A 25293-nucleotide genomic window follows, 5' to 3' on the forward strand; every position below is an offset into this window, starting at 1 on the left:
GCTGTCCTTTCTACATGTTATGTGTGATTGTAATAATTAGGTAACCTACAACACATGCATTTATTCCACTGTAAAAACAAATTATGTAGTAGGCACAGTTGGTAGCATTGTCACCTCACAGCAAGAAGCGCCTGGGTTCGATTCCCCGGCTCAGTGTCCAGGGTCCTTTCTGTGTGGGGTTTGCATGTTGTCTGCGTGGGTTACCTCTGTGTTCTCTGAAAGTAAAAAGACATGCATTCAGGCTAAATGGACATGCTAAATTGCCCCTAGGTGTGGGTGTGAATGTATATATCTATCCATCTGCCCTGTGATGGACTGGGGTATATCCTGTCTTCCAGCTGGGATAGGTTCCAGCTCCCCCTGTGAACCAGAAGGATAAGTGGTTTAGAAAGTGTGTGTGATAAATAAATACAATTGATTATTTAACTAATATAGCACATTTTAACTAATTAGTTAAGTGGCAACTCCTATGCCTTGAATTTAGATATGAATTATGCCTGCTTAACATTTCATTTTTCAATATGAGTTCTCTCAAATGGATTTGAACACCTCAACACTCAACTAGTAGATTATATTAGCTTAGTCATGTTTACTAAATCTGGTGCCTTAAGCATTTAATAGGAGTAAAAGTGGCCAGTCATTTTAAAGCAGTATGTTTTTTTGTCTAACAATGGTGCACATAAGCAGACACGGGCCATCCTGTGAGCTCATTACCATGGATGGTTTGGTGCATTGTTTAGGACTACTATTCATTATTATTGGGTTTTATCTTTTGGAGCTGACCTCAAAGTTATGCCCTACTTGGTTTTGTGTTACGTCCTCTATATGACCAAATTGGTGCTGTAACCATACACTTCAGCCTGCAGACATTTCTATGTGCAAAGCTTGTTCAGGATCCTGTAGGCGCTGATGTTAGTGTCTGGGTAGCTGCACGTCAGGCTTGGGTTTCAGACCCCACAAGCGCTTTGCAAAACCTGCAGAATGGAGTGGATCAGAAATGTGGGGTTAATGAGAGGTTCTGCCACAACGTTTCAAGCCCAGCATCTCCAGAACGTTGTTTTGAGCATGTGCAAGGAACGTTCTCACGCAGAGGTTTGGGAAAGAAAAGCCAGTTTGAGCCAAATCACTGTGTGGAGGAGTGGTAGAATAATATTGCTTCATGACATAAATGCACTGCTCCTGAGGGCCCTGGAGATCAGCTGAAGTTTTATCAGATGCCTCTTTTTCCTAAGATCTGCAAAAGCTCCATTAACTTTATAACGTTGTGAAAAGTTTGACAAAGCAGAGTAACACTGCTAACTAATCAGAAATCTCAGGTGGAGTGCACAAGAGTATTTCAGAGATCTTAAACATTTGAAGTACTAAATGAATAAAACATTGTCATAACAAAAACCCTGGAACTGTACAACTGACAAAAATGCTCCATTTAATTTGAAGGCTACATGCATAGGGGCTTCATAACACTTGCATAAGCATTGAATATGAACAGTTATACTTCAGCAATTCTTAAGTATTTGTAAACAGCTTATTCAAGACTTGTTAAGTAAGTAACACTGTATTGACATAAGGGGCCTGACAGAAATGTGTTTCATTTATAACACTGGTATAAAGCATCATTCTCAAGTAATGGAACCTATAATGCAGAGGCCTGGTAAATGACATCTTATGTCATCTTGTGATGTGTCTATTAAAGATCTTCACCTCTTTTTGTTCACTGTATTTTATTACAAATTTTTTTCAGCAGGTTTAGTGTTGTGTAGACTCTGTGTTGAGTTGTAGGTATTTTTCTACTTGTTGTATTTGTTTTAGGTCTCAATGCATAGATAACTTCAGGTAGCAATTTAGAGCAAAGCTCTTTAAAATTATGTCGACCTTTATTAACATGAGATATTCTGAAGTAATGACAAGCACTTTTGGAAGTCGCTCTGGATAAGAGCGTCTGCTAAATGCCATAAATGTAAATGTAAATGTGATAACTGGCATAAGCTGTTTATAAATATTGATGTTTTACCTTGAAAATATCTGTTGTTCTGTAAATTTCATAACAAATACATCAACCTAAAAGGATCAAAATAACTTGACATCTAGTTACATTCATGTACATGGAAGATAAAGAAAATTCTTTCTTTATTAGCCCTAATTATGTGTGGGTCAAAATGACCCATCCATTAGACCTACTACAAATTATATTTTGTTTTTTGTCATGTTTTACAAACCAAATGTTGCATATATTTGTGGTGTGGTGCAAGCTAGATGAGTAATTTGAATACAAAAAGGTAAGAATATATGCACTATCAATTACTGCATATTCATTACTGATCACTGCACAGCTCTATAGTTTTTCAACAGCAAGTAACTACTAACACAAATATTTGTATTTCAAAAAAAAATTGATCGGTGATTTTAAAATGTTACAATTACCGTGATGAAGTTGTTGGCCAGGGTTAATATAACCCAAGAACTGTATATACATAGCTAAAACCACAAGCATTAAGTATCGATTTTGGACGTATAAGGTTCATCACGACAGATCTTTTTTTGTACCTTCAACTGATAACTAGTTGAAGGTGCTTTCATCTGCCTGCGGTTGACCACATCACAAACTCTGTCCCAGTTAGTCAGTGCGAAACTGCCTCTGATCTCCTCCGTGCCATCATTGCTCTTCATTCAGACTGACACACTTGGCGTATCCTGAGCATCCCTTTGTGTAGAAGTACTGTAGGAGAGTGACTGTGAATGTGTGTGTGTTTTATATGGGAAAAGGTCCTTGAATGAAAAGCCTCAGTGCTCAGATGGGGCTGAGTCAGTGACCCCTGCCCTCTTCGTCACAGCTGTGGAATGCTCTTTGTGCTCCAACCAGCAAGCCATCCTAGATAATCTGCCAGTGTCTGCACCTACCCACACCAGCTGATACACAAACAGTGTATGCTCATACATTCTTCCCACAGTGCTGCGCCAGTGAATTTGAAGTGTTTAAATGACATTTCCTGTCTCTGTATGAATCTTCTTAATTGCTCTACAACTCGTCCATCTTCTCCAAACGTAAATGAAACAGTGTCCAGTAAATCGCGGTAACATCCATAATAACACACAGTTTCCTAGCTCCCTTGTGTAATGACTTTCATGCCTTATGAACAGGAACAATACAACTCCCATCTCGCTCTTCTCTGCCTGAAAACAGACTTTTGGGAGGTAGACCACCCTCCATTAGACCCCCCCCCCCCCCCCCCCCCTCCTTTTTTACCCTTCCCACACACATCTCCTAGACTGCTTTTCATCCACACTTTCATAGCCAAAGCCACAAGACTGGTGGGGGGACTGAGGACAGTGGGAGCCGCTGTGCCGCTCCCATACTGATTCAGAGTGAGGGGATTACCCCTCTATCTCTCGAGGATGAGTAACCCTGAAGCAAAACAGCTACAGCCTGCAATACCTTCAGTCACACCAGATTTTATTCTGAGATGCTGCATTGCAAAATGGGTTCTGACATGTCCCTCGCTGAGATCACTACAGGGGTTTTCCAATCTGTGTGCAACTTGAGCTCACACCATGAACACAGTGATGACATTGCTGCAGGTATTCAGTAGACGGTGACAGAAGATGGCAATCCCCCAAGGAACTTGCTACACTGAAACTTTCTAATTATTTAAAAGGGCCACATTTTATATCTTGTTGTGTTGTAGGTCCTCTTATGAGGTTATGTGGGATTATGTATTAAAAACAGTTACAATTTATTTTTATATGACTATTTTCCCTTTTTCATCTCTGTTTGTTCCTTAGAATATAGTTATGACATTAAGATTGTATTGTACCTTGTTCAAGAAATAGTCTGGGCTGAAACACTACCAACTAAGTCGTCTGAGTAGAATGTACTGGTCAGGGTGCCTGGTAATGATTCAGTTTGTTGGACAATTGGTTAAAATTCCAGTCATCTAGTTAATGTCATGCAAAACTTTTCATTTGGGTACCACTCATCAGTTAAATGTATCTAAAGTTTCTGTTATCATGCACATGTTACGAAAAAACACATTGCAAGCACGAGAGAATTAGTCAGTCCAAGTTGTTTCCGTATATATAGTCCTACATTCATGACAAAATATATGCATTACTGTTGTGGTGGAAATGTAGCACTGGTAGAGTAGCTGATGTTAAAATAAACCATACAGGAACTTTATTTTGCCTTAAATGTCTTGGTGCACAGAGCAGTAGAATTTCTCCTAACTTGAGCGAAGCTCTGTCCTGTCAAACGGTGTTAAGCGGTGGAGAACTCTGGTCTCCAGTCCAGAGTTAGCAGCGTTAATTAAGTAGCCTACAAACAATGGGCCTCATTCACCGATATCTTCTCAAGTTTTTTCTAAAATTTGTTCTTGACAAAGATCCTAAGAAAAAGTCCACATCAGATTCATGGCGTGTTCTTAAACTGCAGAATTGTTCTCTCCTTTGTGCTTTTGAGTGCGTTTAGATTCTGCCTCTACCTAAGATCAAATCCCAAAGAAGAAAATAATGGTGAATGTCAGAATCTTCATAAAAACTGTGTAAGTGGATTTTAAGAAGAAATGTCTTCTTAAGAACAACTGGTGAATGATGCCCTATGAGAGGCTCTGTAACTAGCTCGAACAAGTTGTTCAAATAAGCAGCACAAAAAAAAACAAAAAGGAGCTCACTAAACAGCTGATGAGTCAGGGAAATCACCACTATACTTTACACTATAGTGTACACTATAGTTTACACTATACAACACTATACACCACTTGTATACTTTTCAACTTAATTAATGTGTCTGAAGTCTTCACCCTCTTTGGGTAGTGTTTTCTAATTGGTGACCTTCTCCATTCCCCAGTTCAGAGATGATGACCCTTCTTTCCAACCACCACAAAGTGGTTTACCCAGGGGGAATTAGAAACCGCATGTTTGCTTGCAGTGTGCAATTCTACTGACCTGCTTATCCGCAAGGAGAAAACAAATACAACACACTATCAGTTGTACATCCCTCTAAAACTCCTGATTTGCAGGAAAGTGCTTGGCGCGGGAGAGTTTAGATGGAAACTTTCTTCAGCCCCCATGGGGTTTTGCTGAGGGGTCAGCTTCTCAGAGCATGTGACTCTCATTCACCCTGCTTAGAAAGGAAGACAGCTGAGTTCTCACACAACTGACCAATGGACACATGATAACAGGATGAGAATATAGCCTTGTTTGACCATGATTGCCTGTGGTCATACCATAATACTCCTAGAGGTGGATTCCTGGTTGCAGATTGTCGTGAATGGTGATAGTAATTCGTAATTGGAAAGTTTAATCAGTCTAGGCTTACGTTAAACGGGGTCTACACTGATGCGCTTACCAATGTGGTGACTGGCCTGCATGGCTGGGCATCACATTGTCCCAGGAGTATTGTTGATGACTGGCTATCTCACCCTAACCGTTTAGAGTAGCTCTGAGAAAGAGGAGAGAAGCCCGAGTTAAACTAAACCTGCTCTGCCTTCAAAGAGTTTTGTGAGGAATGTGCAGGGCCTTCTGAAATCACCGTGTGGGCTAAGGGGAGGAAGCAGCACACTGCAAAAGTCGCTTATTTATTTACATGACCGGGGGGCTTGGACTTCATCTCAAACTCCTGCATCATCACTGCGCTGCTCGCGTTCGCAGCCAACCGACGGTTCTCCTCACAGGAGAGCTTGTAACGCGCATGCGCAGCGCATTCCTGCCGTGCTTTGCCCAGGCCGCGATGCTCCCAGGAGTCGCTCCCTCATTTTAGGTTTAGAAACTCTCCTCCCTCGGGCAGAAAGCGGGGGCTGCTTTCTGGGAACATGGACCTTCTCCTTCCAAAATCAAAGGAATAATCTATGGAAAAGAAAATAGATTGGGTTGGTTTTGTTAGTCAAATAATAGAACCTCTCAGCTCCCGCCCTTTAACTGGCAGCACTGATGAAGTAGCCTACAAACTACAGCAGAGGCTCCGAACAAGTTATTTTAAATGTTCGAGTCGTTGTAATCTAGAAACAGAGCCAAGGGAGCTCTTTAAACATGTGACGAGTTGGGGAAACGTCTTTGAAGACGTGTACCTTAAAGGGGAACTCCACCAATGTTTCTAAAGTTCCACATAATTAAACGGTTAAGATGCAAACAAAGTCATTCAGAGACGTTTGGGGGAAAATGCATCAGACCAAAGAAACTGGCACAATCAGACTTGTTCACAGAGGTGGTGATAGGAACCTGAGCTCCATCATAGAACGTTATACACAAAATGGTTATGAACGCTGCCTGGTGCCTGAGACTTGCTTTACAGTAGCGTGTAAAAAACAGACAGTCTGCAACCAGGTTAACTTGAAATTTGAGCTCACAGAACTTGTAATATTTTCTTGAATTTTAAGAAATAGTAATATTACGTTGATAAAAGAATAATTTGTGTTTTACATGTGTTTAAGTTCAGTGAACTTAGATTAACCCCTTTTTCTTTCACTTTTCTAAGTTTAAAAGCTGCCTAATTTTACAGTGTGGTTCTGTGATTAAACTTTGGCCTTAAACGTTTTGTTAATCCGCTTATTTTCATCCTTTCATGGCAAAGGAGTACATAAAGGGTACTGTAAGGCAAACGAGTCCTTAAAGACTGTTTTACCATCATCAACATTAGATATACAACCTGAGAAGACATGCTTAGATTCCCTGGTGGTTTGGATGGAAAATAAAATGGCTATTTTCCATCGTAGACATCTGGATCCCTGGTTCCTCTCACCAACGCTGTAAAGAAATCAGAATTTACAAGTTTCTCGACAAATGAACGATTTCACATCAAACCACTCTGACTGACTTTGTTTATTTCTCAACCACGTGCTTACGCAGAAATTTTGAAAAATCAGCGGAATTCCCCTTTAAGTGTAATAAGCACTAGTGAACTGCTCTACAGACACGCTAATAGCTAGTGGCTCAAACCTTTATTTTGGCAGCAGTTTCCCAGATATGCTTTATCTGTTTTAGACAAACAGCTCTGTACCATCTTTCGGCGTATGTAATCCCATTGCGCGTCCTCGATTCTGGGGTTCTACATCATATTTTAATTACCTCAAGGAAAAGCGTTTTTACCAGCGATGATGCTTTGGATGATAATAACACCAGCCAGATTTACAATACAAACATGCAAACCCCGCCCCCTGCTCTGTGATTGGTCAAAGGCATTCGGGACTGCCTCGAAAATAAACTCATGGCCAATCCTTTGGCGGGAGGGTGCGGTTTGCAGGAATACGGGTGGAAAAAAGAAAGAGACCCGCTCAGCTCGGCGTCTCCTCTCAGGCCGATAGAGCTGGATCCCGCTGAGGGTGAACGGGGCTGTCAAAAGAGCCTCCTCACCTTCACCTCGGCACAGGACACACAACTGTGGACTGCTTTATTACAGCCGCTGTCAGGGACGAGGAGTTCGGCGGAAAGCATTTGCTGGCGTCTTAAAAATGGAAAAGCACAAAGGTAAGAGATATCTCGCTGTAAGTGAACTGTTGACTGATGTCTGCTGAAGGTAGTAAGGAGGAGCTGCGAGGACTTGTGCTTTGGTTTACCTGCTGAACTACAACAGAACGAAGTTAAACAGGTTAAACCTCCTCGCTCATTGACCGTCTCAGTGAGGAACTGGGGGTCAGTGCGTCCAGGTTTATGCCTAGACAAACTTCGCCTTACTGTTTCGGTTTGAGACGTTACATACAGTCTCAAACACACACTGACATACAGTCCAGTCACTTTAACAGGACGCTGTTAACAACGATGGGTCTTCAAGTGTTCCTTGGTGAGTTCTACGTGGAACCAATTCATTCTTAAATGGTTATTTAAGATTTAAGGATTCGTCAGATGGGTGGGAGTGTTGTATGTGGTCTTGTATAGCAGCAAAAAGGGTTCTTCGGTTGTTACAAGCGTGGCACTGTAACAATAGAATAACCCTTTGTGGTGCTGTATAGAACCGAACCATACAACACATTCTCCATCAGTCAAGAACCATTTCAGCACGCAAAGAACCATTTAAGTATGAAATGGTTCTATATAGAACTCATGGTTCTTATTGAGCCAATGCCTTTACTAAAGACCCCTTGAAGAACCATCTTTTTAAGAGTGTAGAGAACTTGTAAATGATCGAGTAAAGAACTTATTTCATGTTTGGGACTAAATTACCTGGAACAGTGGCTCTTCAGGTAAATGTAGCGTGTAGCATACCTGTCAGCTTCAAATGGTTAAATACCAGGCTAGACGCTGCAGCCGGTCACAAAGACGTTTACTGTTCTAGATTCATTGAAATTCTGAAAAAAAAAATCATCCTGTTTCTGCCTGGAGTATGCCATCACTTAATATCGCAAATAATGGCTTATTTTCTCAGATTTTTCACTTATTATCTTAAAATAATGAGCTCACTTTTTTTAAATTAAGTGATTATTTTGACATAGTAAGTCAAGATCCTAAGTACAAGTCTGATGTACTGCTGCCAGAAACAGAGACACAGAAACAAATATAAGCACTTTGTTGTCCTCTACCTGCTGGGAATGAGCTTCCAACAAAAATCTGACAGGACGCCACCATCTGGTTGGTGTTTGTTGCTGTACAATGTCAACATCTACTCCACTCTTCCTCCTCCTCCTCCTCCTCCTCCTCCCACTGCTCTGAGAGAGTAATTAGCGTCTGGGACAATAAGCCACTGGAGCTGTCCTCACAAAAGTGGACTGTAGCCTGAAATTCTAGTTTTTGTTTGTTGTTGATTCTCCTGCTGCAATCAATGCCTCTCACAGCTCAATCTTTACGATCACTTTTAAAAGAGCGTGTAAACAGCTTTGTTAGAGACAGCCACTAGAGATGGAAATGGGATCCAGCAACAACAGTCGTTCTCCCAAGATTCCGTGGATGCCTGTGGTGAGAGTTTGATAGGAGGCGGAATGTAGGCTGTTAATACTTCATTACACACAAGACCGTGATAAGGTTCTCTTCAGGCTGCTCTCCTCGGGCGGGAAATGTGACACTGCACTGTGCTAGGAAATCTCCTGGGCTTGCTACTGTATGACGATTACAGCACTTCCCTAACGTTAGAGCATTAGTTCATAAGCAAACTGGATGAGGTGTTGAAATGTTTGTGTGCTTCTGTCTATGACAGGCAACAAAGCAGTGAGGTCTGTGCACATCAGTGCTCAAGTTCTCTTGATTGTTTGAATATAAAGGACTTGGAACAGGCATGTCAGAATTTCCCCAGGAACATTTTATCATCAGAATGCAACTGTGTGGAACCTGAACAAAACAAACCTTTGTCGCGAATCAAGACTCAACCTGTCCTAAACCATTATCGTACAAGTTTCGGTTCATAATTCCACTTCCTGAGAAGGCTGCTCCTGTGTTTTGTTTTTGGTTTGTTTGTTTTTTTTTATCACAAAAATGGGAGTCCATCTGTGTTTGTGTTTTAAGGTCAAATTGAAGGAGATGTTTTTGGGCAGTTTGGATTTCTTTCCTCATTATACAGTCCCATGGAAGGCGTGTCCTGCTAAGTCACAAATTTAGTTGCAATGCTACCAAATCTCTGTCACACCTCATGAGTTGGAGTACTGAGACTACCATGTTGCTGTATTATTTTTATAAACTACATTTTCCTGGATGGTTCTGGTTCTAAAATTGAATCGGCTGATCTACTCTTGATACATATGACTGCACACGTTAATTGAATTCTGTATTAATACACCAAGTTATTAAATAAACAATGCTATTTATTGATAATCATTGACCAAAGGCAGCAATAGCCTACCATTAACAAATTACATTACTTGGAGTTTTATTAATAAATAAGTGGAGTGTTATCATTAAAAATAAATTATATATTGAATATTTTCCTGTCATCCTGTCATGCCTAACTGTGATAAAATCCCAGTAATACCCAGCCCCAGATGGCTTATTGCTTCATTCAACTAGTATAATGTCAGTGGCTAAAACATTACTTAGCTGCTAACCTCCAAACTCTGAGTGCATGAAGCCTTTCACAAACCCAAGTAAACTTCCTGTCTATGTCAAACTTAGTTGCTGAGACAGACTAGTATGCTATATTTGTGACATGATTTCTTTTTGTTTCAAAATCAGCTGATTTGCATTAGTGCTACAACCACAGAGGGCCTGGATGCATAGTAATCATTTAAGGTCACGCCTTTTGTGACTTTTCAATGTAAGTCAAGCTGTGTTGGGAACAGGACTACAGTTGTTGTGGTCAGGCCCTGACTGGAGGCCTTTTAGAGAGCCTTTGTGAATTTTGTTGTTGTGAGATAAGACAGACAGAGTGAGGGAAGGAGCGATTGAGGGAGCAAAAGAAATGGATGGGAGGGAGTGGCATTTTGAGGAGTAGTGCATAATATTTTCCATGATAAAGCATTGGGGGGGGGTGTATTTCACTATCAGGAGAAGCTTTGTTTATGCACAACAAAATGCCACAAAACTGTGTGTGGCATCACAGTGGTGTTAACACCATTAGGCCTGTTTGAGTCTAAAGCTCGGGTACTTGGTCTAAAGGCCTCTTGAGACCATACAAAAATATATGGTCTGAATTTTGGTTTTTGTAATATGAGGTTTAGTTGTGGGTCATGGTTTTGGACCTTTGACAAGACCACAGTCTTACATGAGTCAGGATGCTGTATGAGTGAAGTATCGCTGTTAGCTCTGGCGTGCTCCGTGTTCTGGACTTGAAAATACTGTAGCCTTTTTTTCTGACAACACATGGATGTAAGATAAACTATGTCGGAATGTTAAAACCAAAGATTTCAAAACCTGATGAAGCTGAATTGTCTGGAGCTTAAAGACATTAGATGTTTTTTTAATCCTGGAGTTTTTGAGACACACTTGATCTTTAAGTCATGATCATGCAGGATTTTAGAACGTGGCACTTGTTATCAGACCTTTATCCTGATTTGAAATTTGTGTTTTAGTAGAAACTGCCAGATGACGGTTTCTCAGAAGCACGTTTCAGCACAGCTTTGTTGGGCTGCTATCTTCATAAAATCATTTTTAGCTGGTTTTTAAGATGCTGCGATATTGCACATATATTTATATTGATAATATTTAAAAATGCATGCATTTAATAATATTTAGAATGTTTTTTTTTTCTGGAAATTAAAAATAGTGTCTCATATCTAATGCTGCAACTGTCGAATATTTTCATTAAATATTATTAATGTTCAGATATTCTGTAAGAATAAGAAAAGCTCAAGACATTTCATTTTAATGACTGAATGCAAAATATCCTATCATTCTTACTGTTATTTTTCTTAATAACAATATTCTTATTACAATATTATTATATTTTATTGCTAGTTATTCTGAACATTTTGCATTTTATGCCATTGCATAACTCATATATTTGCTTTTTATTTGATATTTTTTTTATTAAAATCTAATTGAAACGTTACAGTTAAGGTATAGATTTACTTTCATAACAGGTAGTATAAAATGCTTATCAGAATCAGAATCAGAATCCTTTATTGATCCCAGAGGGAAATTGCAGTGTTATCTGAGTGATCCTGCTCAATCTGGCAACCTGTTTTTTTCCCCTTTGGTCAACTGCTGGTAGTTAGAGCTGTAAATCTATTTAATTAATTAATTTTGGCACACAAATTGACTTGCAGCCTTTAAATCGATGCTGAATGATGTAGACTGTGACAGAGCATGCCATGATAGGAAGCTTTGCTAACACAACCCTTAGTGTCAGATGTGATTGAGACATTAGATATAGTTCAGCACCTTGTGTGGCTGAGATGTTCTCTGCTGCAGCTTATAGAGACTGGATGGTATGTAAATTAATACACTATGTGTGCTTTTCTTATCTTGCTGATTTCCTTCATTTCCGCCCTGTCTCCTTTCTTCAAAGAAGGCGTGCAGAACCAAATCTCACCCCTGGGGTTCTGTCTGATACCAACTTGTTTCCAGACCCACCCGTGGGCCTTGCTGTCCCGGTCAGGGTTCAGAGTGTGTCAGCTCTTCAGCAGGGCTGAAGGAGACTCAGGGAAGGCCAGTGCCTCTTAATAAAGCCAGCCCTTGTGCTGCGTAAGCAGATCTGAAGAAGAAGAAACCAGCCCTTTTTTCATTGTGTGCACCATCAGCCTTGAAATTAACATTCAAATATTATCACCGACATTGTGGTGACTTTTGAAGACAGTTAAGAGGCAGCTTTCTCTTGTTAGTGCACACAGGCGTCATGGCTTAAGGATGAAAGAAGGATGTCTAATAGGATTGGCAAATGTAATGACACATTATTGTTATTATGATAAATTATGCCACAGTACAATTTTATGAGTATGTTGAAAGTAAACTGCACTTCTAGAACACTATGTGTATTATTAAATACAGCCTGTAAACAACAACCAATGTATAAACTGCATAGTGATTAGTATTGGACTGGATGTTAACTCATAATTACATTTTTCATAGATTTTTTTTGATGGTGCTTGGCATTTCTGATAGTATGTTAACATTAAAATAATATAATGCATGTTAACTTTTTTTTTGCCCAGTCTATTTTAAGCTTGTTTGACACTTGATATTTGAAGCATGTAAAAAGATACATATACTTTTTATGTAGCAGTTTTACAGTGATTCCTTCAGGAGAAGCCCTGGCACAAAGGTTCTTCTTTTTTCATTCTTTTTCCAATTCTAACAGCTGACTGCAACCCTTTGGTCAGGTCTTTTGCTGTTGGTGATCTATACAGGACTTCCAGAAGGCCTAGAATGAAATTTTTAATGAAATTGATTCCCTCCATCTATCCATCCATTTTCTAAGCCGCTTCTCCGTCAGGGTTGCGGGGGGGTGCTGGAGCCTATCCCAGCAGTCTTCGGGCGGAAGGCAGGATACACCCTGGACAGGTCGCAAGTCCATCGCAGGGCAGACAGACAGACACAGACAGTCACTCACACCTAGGGGCAATTTAGCATGTCCAACTGGCCTGACTGCATGTCTTTGGACTGTGGGAGGAAACCAGAGAATCCGGAGGAAACCCACGCAGACACGGGGAGAACATGCAAACTCCACACAGAGAGGACCCCAGTCACCCGGCCGGGGAATCGAACCCAGGCCCTCCTTGCTGTGAGGCGACAGCGCTACCCACAACGCCACCATGCCGCCCCATGAAATTGATTCCCACCTATTGTAAATCAAAACATGTTTGATTGATTCTACTACCAGTTCCTAGTTATATTAGTGCTATTTAATCTGAGGTGAAGGCCTTCAGTCCTGTAGTTTGAATACTACAAATATTCTTTTGAATACATTTTTTTTTTGGTTCCCAGAAATCTTTGTGCCCTTTATGAATGCCTAGAAGCCCTGAGGTTTCCTCTCTGCCTCCTCTCTGCCTTTCTTAAAGTGCCCTTTCTCTTTTGCTAGTGCATATTGTCTGTTACAAATGGTTTGTAAACCTCAGAATAAAAGAAAATGTAACCATACATGTTGTATGTCATGAACGTTTTTGCCATTTTACCACTATTAAGCCACGATCACACCCTACTGTTGCTACTTTCCTTGCAGCAAAAAAGTGTGATTATGAGTAGTGTTGATGTGTGATTTTAGAGAAAATGTATGATTAAGTAAACTGCTAGTGTGTTTTTTTTTTGTGATCAGTAAACAAATATGCTAACTGAGGATTTGTGCATTGTTTTTGTTTTTCAAAAAAGGACATATCATGGCCTACTGTCTTGTTTTGTACTGGCTCACGGTTCCAAAGTTCACAGATTCATACTAACTGCAACTAACTTCATACAAGTCTAACTAACTGCAGAAACATCATTAACCAATGCCAGAAGCAAATCTTTTCATGTTGCTGCATCCCATTCAAACGAATTGGCTTGTACACCAGGCAAAATGTTAGTCTGACCACAGCTTTAGTGTCTAAGCACTTTGCCTCTAATTACTACACAAAGCAGACTTCCAGCGCTGTGATGGAGGCATCAGGAAGTTAAACAGCCTACCCTCTCTGCACCACGCAAAAGGCCAAGTTAATGACCTGGTAGTTCGATCTGAGCTGTGTTGAATGTGGCTCAATTTGATGGTACGATCTGTTCTGTAGTAGCTGACTATCTACTCTAAATCTGCAGCAGAGTATGATTGAAGCATGGAGAGTGGTATTAAGAGGTTATTTGGTTGTTTTAGGCTTATCTCCCATTGAGAGGGAGGTCAGTGGTGATTTGTTCACAATAATAATTGCAGCCTGGCAATGGCAGTGTTATTGTAGAGTTTAAGTGTGGCAAAAATATGTGGCATGTGTGGGAATACAATGATTGCTGTAGTGAGTCAATAATGAAGTCTGTGCTGTTCATACACTTCCTCTACTCAAACAGCTTTATCTGAAAACTGCTCTGAAACAAAGCCATGTATTGTCAGAGTAACTGTTGGTTGGTACACACGCTGTTCTTTAATTATTCCCTTTTTGTAATAATAATCATAATAATAATAATAATAATATAACAGAAGTTATATTTGCAAAGCACTTTTCACTAATACTAAGATGCTTTCAATGGTTTGGAACATGTATATAGTAGCACCCAAACAATATACTCATTAGGAGACAATATTGACAGATATGATGACCCACAGGTTTACTAGCATTGGTGAACATTTTAAAGTTTAGCCAGTAATTTAACAGGTTCCTCTTAAAAGAACAAAATCTTGGGAGGAGAAAAAGAATCATCCCCTCTTTAACTATTTCACAGCAATGCTGACTATGCAAGTAAGTTTAAAAATAAAGCACCATTATGGTTTAAAAAATCCAAAACATTCAAACATGTAACCTTGTATGTGTGAGGATTTTCTAACACAAAACACTTTTTCTCAGAAGACTAAAATATGTAAAAATAAGAGAAAATGAACAGAAATCAAAACCACATTATGGTTATCTCTGGCTACAAATGTTTAGTGTTAACGAAATTAAAGTAAAACTTTGTAAGTTTGTGCTACTTTAGTCAAAGAAATTTGGCAGTTGAGTACTTTACATTTAACGGCTGAACATCATATCACTCAGTAAGGCACTGTCTAACTACTGGAGTGTAAAATTATAACACTACTAAAATTATACACACTGTGTGTGGGTGGGTGGGTGTGTGTGTATATCTCAAGATATAGATCTCAAAATGCCACACATTTAAAAGTAGTAGTATGATGTCAGTGCCTTTAGTATTTCAACCAAACATTGCTTTCTCTGTTTTTGTTTGACTTTCACAAGAGATACTTAAGATATCATACATATATACTTATTTCACTTAAGATATTTTATTTATTTATTTATTTATATTTCTGTTGTATTCATTGTCTTCCTTGTGGATGTCCTGCTTGCTCTCTGAAATCTGTGTTTCGTAAATGCAGCAAATTAACTTAATTCTGACACTGATTGTGTAGTGATGGCATTAAAGACATGGAAACAATCACAGAATGCAGTTTATGTTCTTGTACATGTACAGTCTTTTAGAACTGTGCATGCCTGTCTCATTTTAAGTGCCTTTGGCTGCGCTTGAAGACATTACATTATCCACTGCTTAATGGGGTAATAGCAAGAAACCAGTACAAAATAATCAGGTTATTTTGAAATGTAGGTTTTCCCCTTGATTTGAACTTCATTGAAAGCCCTTTGGTGGCCAAAAGAAATAAAGCTATAATGCCTCTGACAGAGGGATCTTAGTCGGGTCTGTCATCAACCAGTTATCCTTTACTTAGCCTCTGAAGTCAAATCCACTGCAGCAGAGTGAAACAGAGGTGAGCCAATCAGACTCTGAAGGAATGTCCCTCCAGTTAATGGAACAAGTGTGTATTTCTCCTTTTACATTTTATCGGGTTGTACAGAGGTCATGTTCATAGCACCTGTTATCAGTATTATACAATGTGGAGTCTTTGTCCTGAACTCCAGAGTAAAACTCTTCATTAACTTGCGACATGTTGAAGATAATGTCTTGCAGCTTAAACATGCTTTCTCAGTATGTCTAGTATTAACCAGAGGGATGATGTGTGTTGTTGGGCAACATCATTACCTGCTTGTGTGCAAACAGCCAGTAAAAAGGGAACACCTTGAGCAATATAGTAGTTTTCCCCACCCAACAGTTCACATCATTGTACTTTGCTATAATTGTTGTCGGAAGCAAACCTTGTATTTCCAAAATGACCTACTTTACTTTTAATGTAAGTCAATGGAACTAGAGTTTTTTCCACATCAGTTTGAGTCATTTGTTTTAGTCCATTCATCATGAAATTTACATACAATGTAAAGGACAACAGGCATTTTCAAATTATGTCAAAAACTGAAAAACTACAAAAATGGAGAGGGTTTCTTACGACAGCATTAATATATACAATTATGAAACAGTGCCGACCGGTCTGATTGGCTGCAATGCATTCCACCTATGTTGTTATATACTGTATGATAAAAACATGTTTTTTCACCTGTATCATTCTGCTGGCAGTAACAGCAGTGGTTACGACATGCCATTTGTGGTAGATCTACATTTGTCAGAAGATATTGCCAAAAATGAATATAACAACTTCAACAATCATGTATTTATTAGTAGAGCTCTTTTCATACCTAAGGCAGTTCAAAAGGCAATGCTTAGCAATAATAAAAACATACAGTACTGTGTTGAAGTCAGAGACCTCCCTTCAATTATTTTCTAGTACTGTTAAGTACAAGTTAATAATTTATTAGTCTCAAGAAAAAGAAGCATTAAACATATATTTAACAGAAAGTTACACAGAAGCCTTACAGCTTCGATTCAGTTCAGTCTTAGAAGGTGGTTGCATTTACTGCTACTCATGATCCAAGTAATCCCAAACACATTCAGTGATATTGAGGTCTGGACTCTGGAATGGTCAGTCCATTGTTATGAGAACAACGAGCTTGCAAATGCAGATTTGCAAATGTTCTTTTTTGTTTGCTTGCTTTACTCAGTAATGGCTTCTTGACAGCTACACATTCTTTCAGACTCATAGCATTGAATTGTCTTCTCACATTGGAAGGGTGAACAGAAACACCTGTGGATTTTTTCAGTAGGAAGAGTGGACCTTGATTTTCTCCTCTCTCTCAGAGATTAAACCTTTGCTTGGATTTACTTGTGACAGTTTTTGTGGTTGTTTGATGTTTGTTAGAAGTCTGTTTTTTCATTTTTCATCTTTTATTGTTTTTAAATTATGCTCCACTTTCCCTTTCCTAATGCACGTGGATTATCTTAAATTTAATCTCCTCTTTTTGACTGGAAATTTGATAAATGAAGGATGGTGGTAAAGGATGGACTTATACACAGTTCAAATTGTTATGCTGATGATATAATTTGTAATGTAAAACTGTATTAAATTACAAAAGAATGCAAAAGAAGCATTTTCACTAGTGGACTGTATCCTGTGTACTGAAAGAGAACCTATAAAGCCATTAGTGGTCAAAATACTAATCTAACCTTCTACAGCAGTGATAGAGTTCTTGTTAGTGAGAATGTATTCTTCCTATGTGACCAATATGTCTGAAATAAAATGAAATATGTGTCTTTGTCTTGTCACTAACTGTACCTGTGTGTTTGAGGGACATGCATAGATCCATCTGTGTAACACTGAGACTTGAGCGACACGTTCCACTGGCACACTTCACAGTGTGACTCACTCACAGAAGTGAACTCAGATCCCCTTTTAAACAAAAGCCACATCCAAAGCCATTGCGGCTTCGCCAAGGCCGTTATTCATAATTATCATCTGTGCAGCAAATGTCCATCACGAGCAGATATGCCAATTTATGCCTGTGAAAAGGCGACCGTAACTAATAGATGTCTACACTGAGAAACACCCAGAAGGAAACATGGACAAGAATGTTATTTTGAAATCTGCGCACCACAGCATCAAACAGAGCCCAGAAACAGCAGCAGAAAGAGCATCCGAGCAGCAGGGCAGGAGAGGTGTTTGTGGGAGAGGGCGGCAGGCTGGGGAGAGGGCTCTGCAATGGTTTAAATCAGGCAGCCACTGGCTTTTATGCGTGTGGAGTGTTTGTTCGAAAGGAGAAGAGGGAGAGGCTGAGTGAAGTCGTTATTGTTGGAGCAGGAGGCACTCGGCCGCATCTGTTCCTGTTTTGCTCCCCTGCAGACTGCATAGCGCTGCTGGAGCAGGTTCAGAGAGCGCGTCCTAAACTCGTAGCACAGCCAGCACAGCAACCGTGGACTTAAACCTGACCAGTGAGGCTACTGACTAGGGTTGTAAAAGTGCATCAGTGCACCGTGATGCAGCAATCTGAAGGTGGTGACTGAATTATATTGATTCTGGAATTGATTACAACCAGTTATAATTCAAACCGTCTGTACTCAGTTTTTAGCCAAAATAAAATTCTCTGGCTGTTTTTCAAATGTAAAAATCACAAACAAAGCATGATGTATTGCTTTCATGTTTTATTCCACTGTGGAGTAAATAGCTTCTTGAGTCAAATTTGTGTAGAGATGACACAACATTTTTTCCTGTCTGATAACAATACCGATGTTCTATACAGATACTCTTCTACCCCTCAGGAGGAAATACACAGCTAACAACATCACATTGGTCTGGTGTCAGTCCCCAGTGATACTGATTAAAATGATTCTGAATTGTTCCAAAGTGATTGAATTGAATTTCAAATGTTGTGAAATTTGAGATTTCATGATTAATCAAGTTTGATGACATGACAACTACATAGCAAAAAATTGGCATGTGACATATGACAATTACCAGTATCAGTAGCACAACACTGTTATGTTACTGAACAAAGTCTATCATGAAAACTAATGACAGCGTATGACATCAGCCGTGACGTTTATGGCGTGACTATGCCAATGTTATGTAGTATGTTTCAAGTTTAGTGTAACGTAATTGTTTCCTGAAGGATCGTAATTGAGTTTACACCTTTTTTACTGACTCACACTGGCCTAAAGTATGACAACAACACAATGCACTAATGGAGCTATCCAATCTAGCACAGGGGCTAACACACACTAAGACTTCACAATAGTGCAACCTAAAGTACAGTTGTGTGAGGAAACAGTGGTTCTCCACAGTGAATATTCAGAGAGTGAGAGGATCAGAATGCAAGGCCAAGAGATGACAAACTACCATAAAGACAGGGCATTGTTTATTAAAGTGAGTTATTGATGGGATACAGTACAGCTGCACCCAGTCTTTAGCCAGAGTGGTCTCTCAGGCCTCTGCACCAAAATGCTCTGGCAATTGTGTGGAGTCCACCAGTGCTGCTCATCACTGTGAAAATACTCTGCATTTCTGTAAGACGTTCAGTCTGTTCAGGCCTGGTCAATTCCTCTTTTTACTTTGGTCATATAAGTCTAGTATTGATATACCATAAAAGCAATCTGATTTTGTATTGAAAAGGAGAAACATTCAGCTTATGTTAGTTTTTATTGGCTAAACTGAAAAAAAGATCCGCTATAGATGCCTTGTAAATGTCTTAAACTGACATTCAACTAATTATCTATTAAATGCAAGTTAACTTGGTTCAAGTTGTATTAAATCTAATCCTTAACCAAACCTAACTTTAACTGTAAAAGGCAATTCCACCGATTTTTGTTGGAAATACGCAGAAACTTACTGACTCCTATTTCTTTACTATGATAGTGGCAGGAACCAGGGGTCACAATGTCTGCAATGGAAATATAGCCCTTTTGTTTTCTTTCCAAAACAATATGAATGTACACATGTTTTATATGTAATATTTATTATGGTAAAATCATGGTGAATCTGAAAAAAATGTTTTAATCTTAAAATCTTAATTTATCTTATATTGATGTGCATGTACATTTCTACAACAAATGGATTTTCATCCATCTGTTTCTCTAAAATATGTTTAGGGCCATAACCTTATCTGTGTCTGAGATGTTGTGCAACATCATATCCATGTCATGTTATAGCTTTTTGTGTTGTAGCTTTTAGAGGCAGTAAACACTTCTGATGTCTGGTTCCTTTCACTACTGCTGTGAATGCACTTCCGACCACTCTGAATGACTTTATTTACTTCTTAAAGATTTGATTTTGCAGAAGTTTTGAAAAATCACTAGAATTCCCTTTAACTTCAACCTAAAACATAGCCTAATCCTAAATCTGGCCTTACCCTTGGCTGCAACAGCAACTTAAAACCTGCTGTCAGAAGAAACCTTGTGTCTCCGAAATGGTAACTTTACAGGAGAAGGAAAAACATACTTTACATTTAATGTAAGTCAATGTAACCAAATGTGTTTCCAAGTAATTTTGAGCTGTTTCTTTTGAAATTTACATACAATGTAAAGAACAACAGGCATTTTCAAATTATGTTTAAACCTGAAAAATGATAAAAATGGAGATTTGACATTTTGTTCTGACAGCAGCGATATGCTCCTTACCCTGACTTTAACACATATCACTGATAATGAACTGAGGTTCACCCGATACTTTGTTAACAAATAAAGCAACTGTAGATAATCTATTGGGGACTATAAAAATAAAGTGACTCCCTAAAGTACAGAGACACTTTCAGAAATTTTCTGTTAAATATTGTCTGTTTTAGGGTACATAATATTGTTCATTTATGTGTTTTAGCAGATGTTTATTGAAGATGGTCCTCTTCTTTCTGAATGAAATAAAGTGCCGAGGTATCAGGTTGGGTTCCCACCCATCTCACCCATAACTAGAGGGCTTTCTGAACTCATGATTGTACACGGCCTAGCCAACAGGAATATTTTGGCTGCATTTGATAAGGAGTAATTGTGGGAAATTGAGTTTTTGTTGCAGTTTTTTAGCAAAATCTGATTTCCTTCAGCCAGTAGTTTAATCCTGATTGCACAACACAAATAAACTGAAATGCATAGACTGGAGCCAGAGAGCCAGACCATGGTACTGCGTTCCAAGTTCACAGCGTAAAGCCCTACACATTGTTCAAAGACCAGACTAGAGTTTGTACATATACCAGCTGTCAGAGTACATCGTTGAGAATGCCACAAGCAGTGATACATTACTGGCTTGTTTTGGTTGACTGACAGTTCAGTAGAGCTTGAGTCGCTGGGCTTGTGTTTTACCACACACACTGTTTGACTGATGTTTTGTGTTAAGTGTAGTTGGGTGTGTTCATGAGGACTTTTTGAAGTGAAGATTCTGCACTAACTGCCAGAAAAAAGAGAAGAGTTAGATCCACACCATTTATCACAGCACAAGATCAATCTTCAAAGAGGCTTGAGTGCTTCTCTCTGATGTAAATCCTGATAATCTGTCTTTTAAACTTATTCATTGGGATTGTACGTACTCTTAGGATCTCTTTTAAAACCAACATATAATTCCTTTTCGTTGGTGACTACAGTTGCAGAGGAATAGTTTCTGCATACGTTGCGCTGGAACATCGAAAACACCAAAATGTGTTGGACATTCCCATCCCTGACTCTAAAATATCACTCTCACTGGTGGCTGAAGAGTATTTTATAATTATCTGATAAGTGGATAATTAGCTGAATAACTTTTTTTATTTCCGTAAATCCATATTATTTTGGTAAACCCAGCTTCCATAACCAAAGAAAATGTAGAATAAGATAAGCAATATATCTCTATTCTATGAAAAGGAAGTAGTAGGGAGAACAGGACACAACCTAACATGAGGTTAACTGCAACGGGGATATTTTACAAAGTAGAACATGCATCTGGTCATCTTCTTGTATTCCTACAGCCACATCATCTGCAAATTTTGGCTAATCAGACTGATATTTTTCAAGAGTCACCACAAAGACCCTGTATGTGTACCATAGTTTCTTTTTATCACAACAGAATACACACCTATATTATTGAAACATTCACTTGGTGGTTGTAATATAGTAACATTTTTAAGCGTGTTCATAACTCACAGTGAGAGCTAGTCAGGCTTAAATTACAGCCTCTATATGGCAGGTTAGTTTTAGCAGTGTTACAGCTAAGGTTCCAAAAAATAAGCAATTTGAGAACTCCCATCAAATTCAAAACAGTCAATTTTTTTGAGTTTTTATGCACAGATTTGTCAAAAATGCTGCAGATATCATGTAAAAGATGATATTTCAATTTGATCATGCTGATATTTCCTCTTCTACTTTATAGTCAAAAATGTATTTGCCATATTTGACACATCACTCTACTTTCAGCTAAACTGTTCATAAACAGTAAGGGCTGAAAACAAAAGCATATCTTTCCTTTGTAGCAAAGATGTAGGTTGCATGTATAAAAATGATTAATCTTGCTCATATTCTTTAAAAATTGTTTAAACAAAAAGCAAAAGCTCTTCTTACCCCTAAGTATTGGATATCTAGGTAATGATAAATTAAGGGTTAATCTCCATAATTTCAGCTTCCAGAGTTTCTCTTAATTTCTCTGTTGTTGTGAATATGCCAGTTTAAGGTCTAACATTTTGAATCATGATCAAATTAGCACCAACACAAGTTATTACAAATGCTTGAGATTGAGCTATGGTTTTCACAAGTCTTCTGCAGAATCTTTTAGCGCAGTTCTTCTGAATAGTTTACTGACACAAAGCACGTCACGGTTGTTGTTTTGTTGTACTGCAGATGTGAAGCTGTTAACCAAGCCTGTGCCCTTCTAAAGAAGGGAGATTACGCCAGAATAATGTGTTACCACAGTGATGATAGTCCACCCGCATGACTGACAGCCCCTCATTTCAGGCAGTGAATGTTCAACTAAGGCATCAAATAACTGATGTACAATGACATGGTGCCTGGGGTTGTGCTAAGTATACTAGCCACAGCTGCTACCAGTATGTATTTTAGAGCCCAGCAGAAACAGGCTACTTCAAAATTAAACCACTCTGGACAACAGCATGTGCCAAAGTGGCATCAAAATGTGCCTTAGCGAAAAATCCACTCAAACATGCCTAAATTTAAACTGCTGTTTATTATCCTGTTGCTGCGACACAAAATGTTGGTTTGTTTCAGAGGAGAGAGGTGCTTAGCTTTACGGTTAGTCCTGAGTACGTGTCTAAAATCAGGCCTACAGTTCGCCAAACAGAGGAATATCATGAAACAAACCAGTAATGCTGACATGGATTTAATGGAGGTCTTCCTCATCCCATCCAATAGCGTTTTCTCACATCTGTTTATGATATCAAGCAATTCTCGCTGTAGCTGTTACCTGACACAAGAAGTGAAAAAAAAACAGATTCTTTCACTTTTATCTGTGATCAATCTTTGTGTACAAAGGAGGAAGTACTTCGTTTTGACAAGGAGGAAATCCCCTCACCGCATAAAAGCAGGTACTAGTGGCCAGTAGAGACAGGCAAGCAGGCACTCATACCTTAAACACGATCTGCATACATTTTTAACACTTCCTTTCTTTTTTCCCAGGAATCTCACTGCAGCTGTTGAGCAATGATTTTGACTGCTTGCATACATTAAGAACCTGAGCAGGTAGCTGGATGCAGTAAAGACCTATAGATGAACCCAGTAATTAGAGTTTGGTGGGAAACTATGGGCCCTATTCAGGCACAAGTTTCATTGCTTTGAGGAAGCAGAAACACCTACCGTGCTTACAGGGATGTGGTGTTGTAGTTTCAACATGTTGGGCCAGTGGACTGGGAATTGGCATGTAGCCAGAGTTGTAACCCATGGAAACTGAGGCCACTTTGGGCTGGAGTCAGCTGACTCACATTCCCAGGGTCCCTCTGGAGAAGGGCATCAAAGTCAATCCCTGAAAACACACAGCAGTGGAAATGTTGAGAGAAAATCTCAGTTCACATCACAATGGGAAGTTTAGGCATACTACAGCATGCAGGAGATTTCATGTTCCTGTTGACTTGTAATAGTTTTAGTACTTAACTTAGAATTAGTTGAGATAAAGTGTTACGCAAAAGTCATTTATTTAATTTCCTGCCAAAACGCCAACTAAGTATGTTATTAATTTTTCAGGAGATTTTTCTGAAGAGATTAAAGCTCTGAGAGAGAGAGAGTGAGAGAGAGAGAGAGAGAGAGAGAGAGCGTGAGAGAGAGAGAGAGAGAGAGAGAGAGAGAGAGAGAGGGGAAAAAAATCAAGCTTGCTTCAGATCTGAAAAAATCCACAGGTGTTTTTGTCCATCCTTCTACTGTGAGAAGACAACCCAACACTATGAGTCTGGAAGGATGTGTAGCTGTCAAGAGACCATTACTGAGAAAGGAAGAATAAATAGACAAAAAGAATAAAATTGCAAATCAAACAAAGAAGTTGCTGGACTGGTGACCTCACCATCACTGAATGTGTTAGAATTGCTTGGACCTTGAGAAGCAGAAAATGCAACCAACTTCTAAGACTAAACTTTGGAGGTGTGGAAAAATATTCCTTCAGATTTCTTTGAAAAACTGAAAGCGAGTCTCTTGCAACCCCTCCATTCCAGCCCCGACCCCCACACACGGGACAAAAAATTGTTACAACATAGGACATAGGACACATGAGAAATGCATCATTCACAACTTAAACACAGCATATAGTTAAGCAAGGACAAGGATCCTGACTTTAAAAATACTGTGAGTCCATGTATTAAGAGTTCCAGGGCCAGCACTGCTAATTCTTACAGATGACAATTCCAGATATAGAATATCCAGTAAGGTATGGAGCCAGTGACTTATAGACAGGTTGTGAGGGGCTAGCCAATGCTGGACAATGGCTTTTTTTGCTGCCGTTAAGCCAGCCAGCCATATTTTCTGGAACTTTCCATAAAAACTTAAAAGTTCTCATTCAGTAAATGAAGTTCAGGGTCCATGGGGAAATCTGTCTTGGTCAGAGAAGAGATGGAATCAACAACCTCCTCCCAAAAAGCATAAATAAAGAATGGAAGATTTAATGTGTACTGAATGGCTGTAGTGATTGGAAATGTAATGAACAGCAGTCTCTTTTGCACTTTTGCAAAGTTCTATAGATGTGGATGTTTTATGTGTATAAAATGCTGTAAATGGCAACATGTGAAAGGGAAACTCTTAGGGCACAAAAAATAATCAATGCATCGTGTTGAATTAAAGGCAGTGGGTAAACTATATCTTCATTTGACTTATCACAGATTCAAATAATTTCCAATAAAATATGCTTTCATTTTTCATTATTCAAAATAAAACTCTAAACTATTCTCAAACATAAAAAAATCGTATTGTTTTTTGTCTGTATGTCATTACTATGTAAGAAGTATTTTAAGTTCTCTTTGTGTATTCAGTGTAATTATTTTTTAAATAATTCTGAATTGCACTAAAATAATCTAGTTTGGTGAAATTTGAGGTTTCATGGTGCATTTAACCTTTGCCTATGAATCATATCCTTACTGTCCAAAGAAAAACATGTGTCTCCAATATAGTAAC

The 25293-nt window shown here is 39.0% G+C and overlaps 1 protein-coding gene across 1 annotated transcript in view; it reads left to right on the top strand.

Annotated features, from left to right (window-relative positions):
* The first annotated feature begins 7278 nt into the window (after positions 1-7278).
* afap1l2 (actin filament associated protein 1-like 2) overlaps positions 7279-25293 on the top strand; it is a 48095-nt gene continuing 30080 nt past the window's right edge. The window contains exon 1 of the mRNA XM_017696005.2: positions 7279-7455. Coding sequence (XP_017551494.2) covers positions 7440-7455 — 16 coding nt within the window. The 5' untranslated portion in view covers positions 7279-7439. The remainder of the gene's footprint in view (positions 7456-25293) is intronic.

Source organism: Pygocentrus nattereri, chromosome 13 (assembly GCF_015220715.1).
Source record: "Pygocentrus nattereri isolate fPygNat1 chromosome 13, fPygNat1.pri, whole genome shotgun sequence".
In the NCBI taxonomy this organism is placed as follows: Eukaryota; Metazoa; Chordata; class Actinopteri; order Characiformes; family Serrasalmidae; genus Pygocentrus; species Pygocentrus nattereri.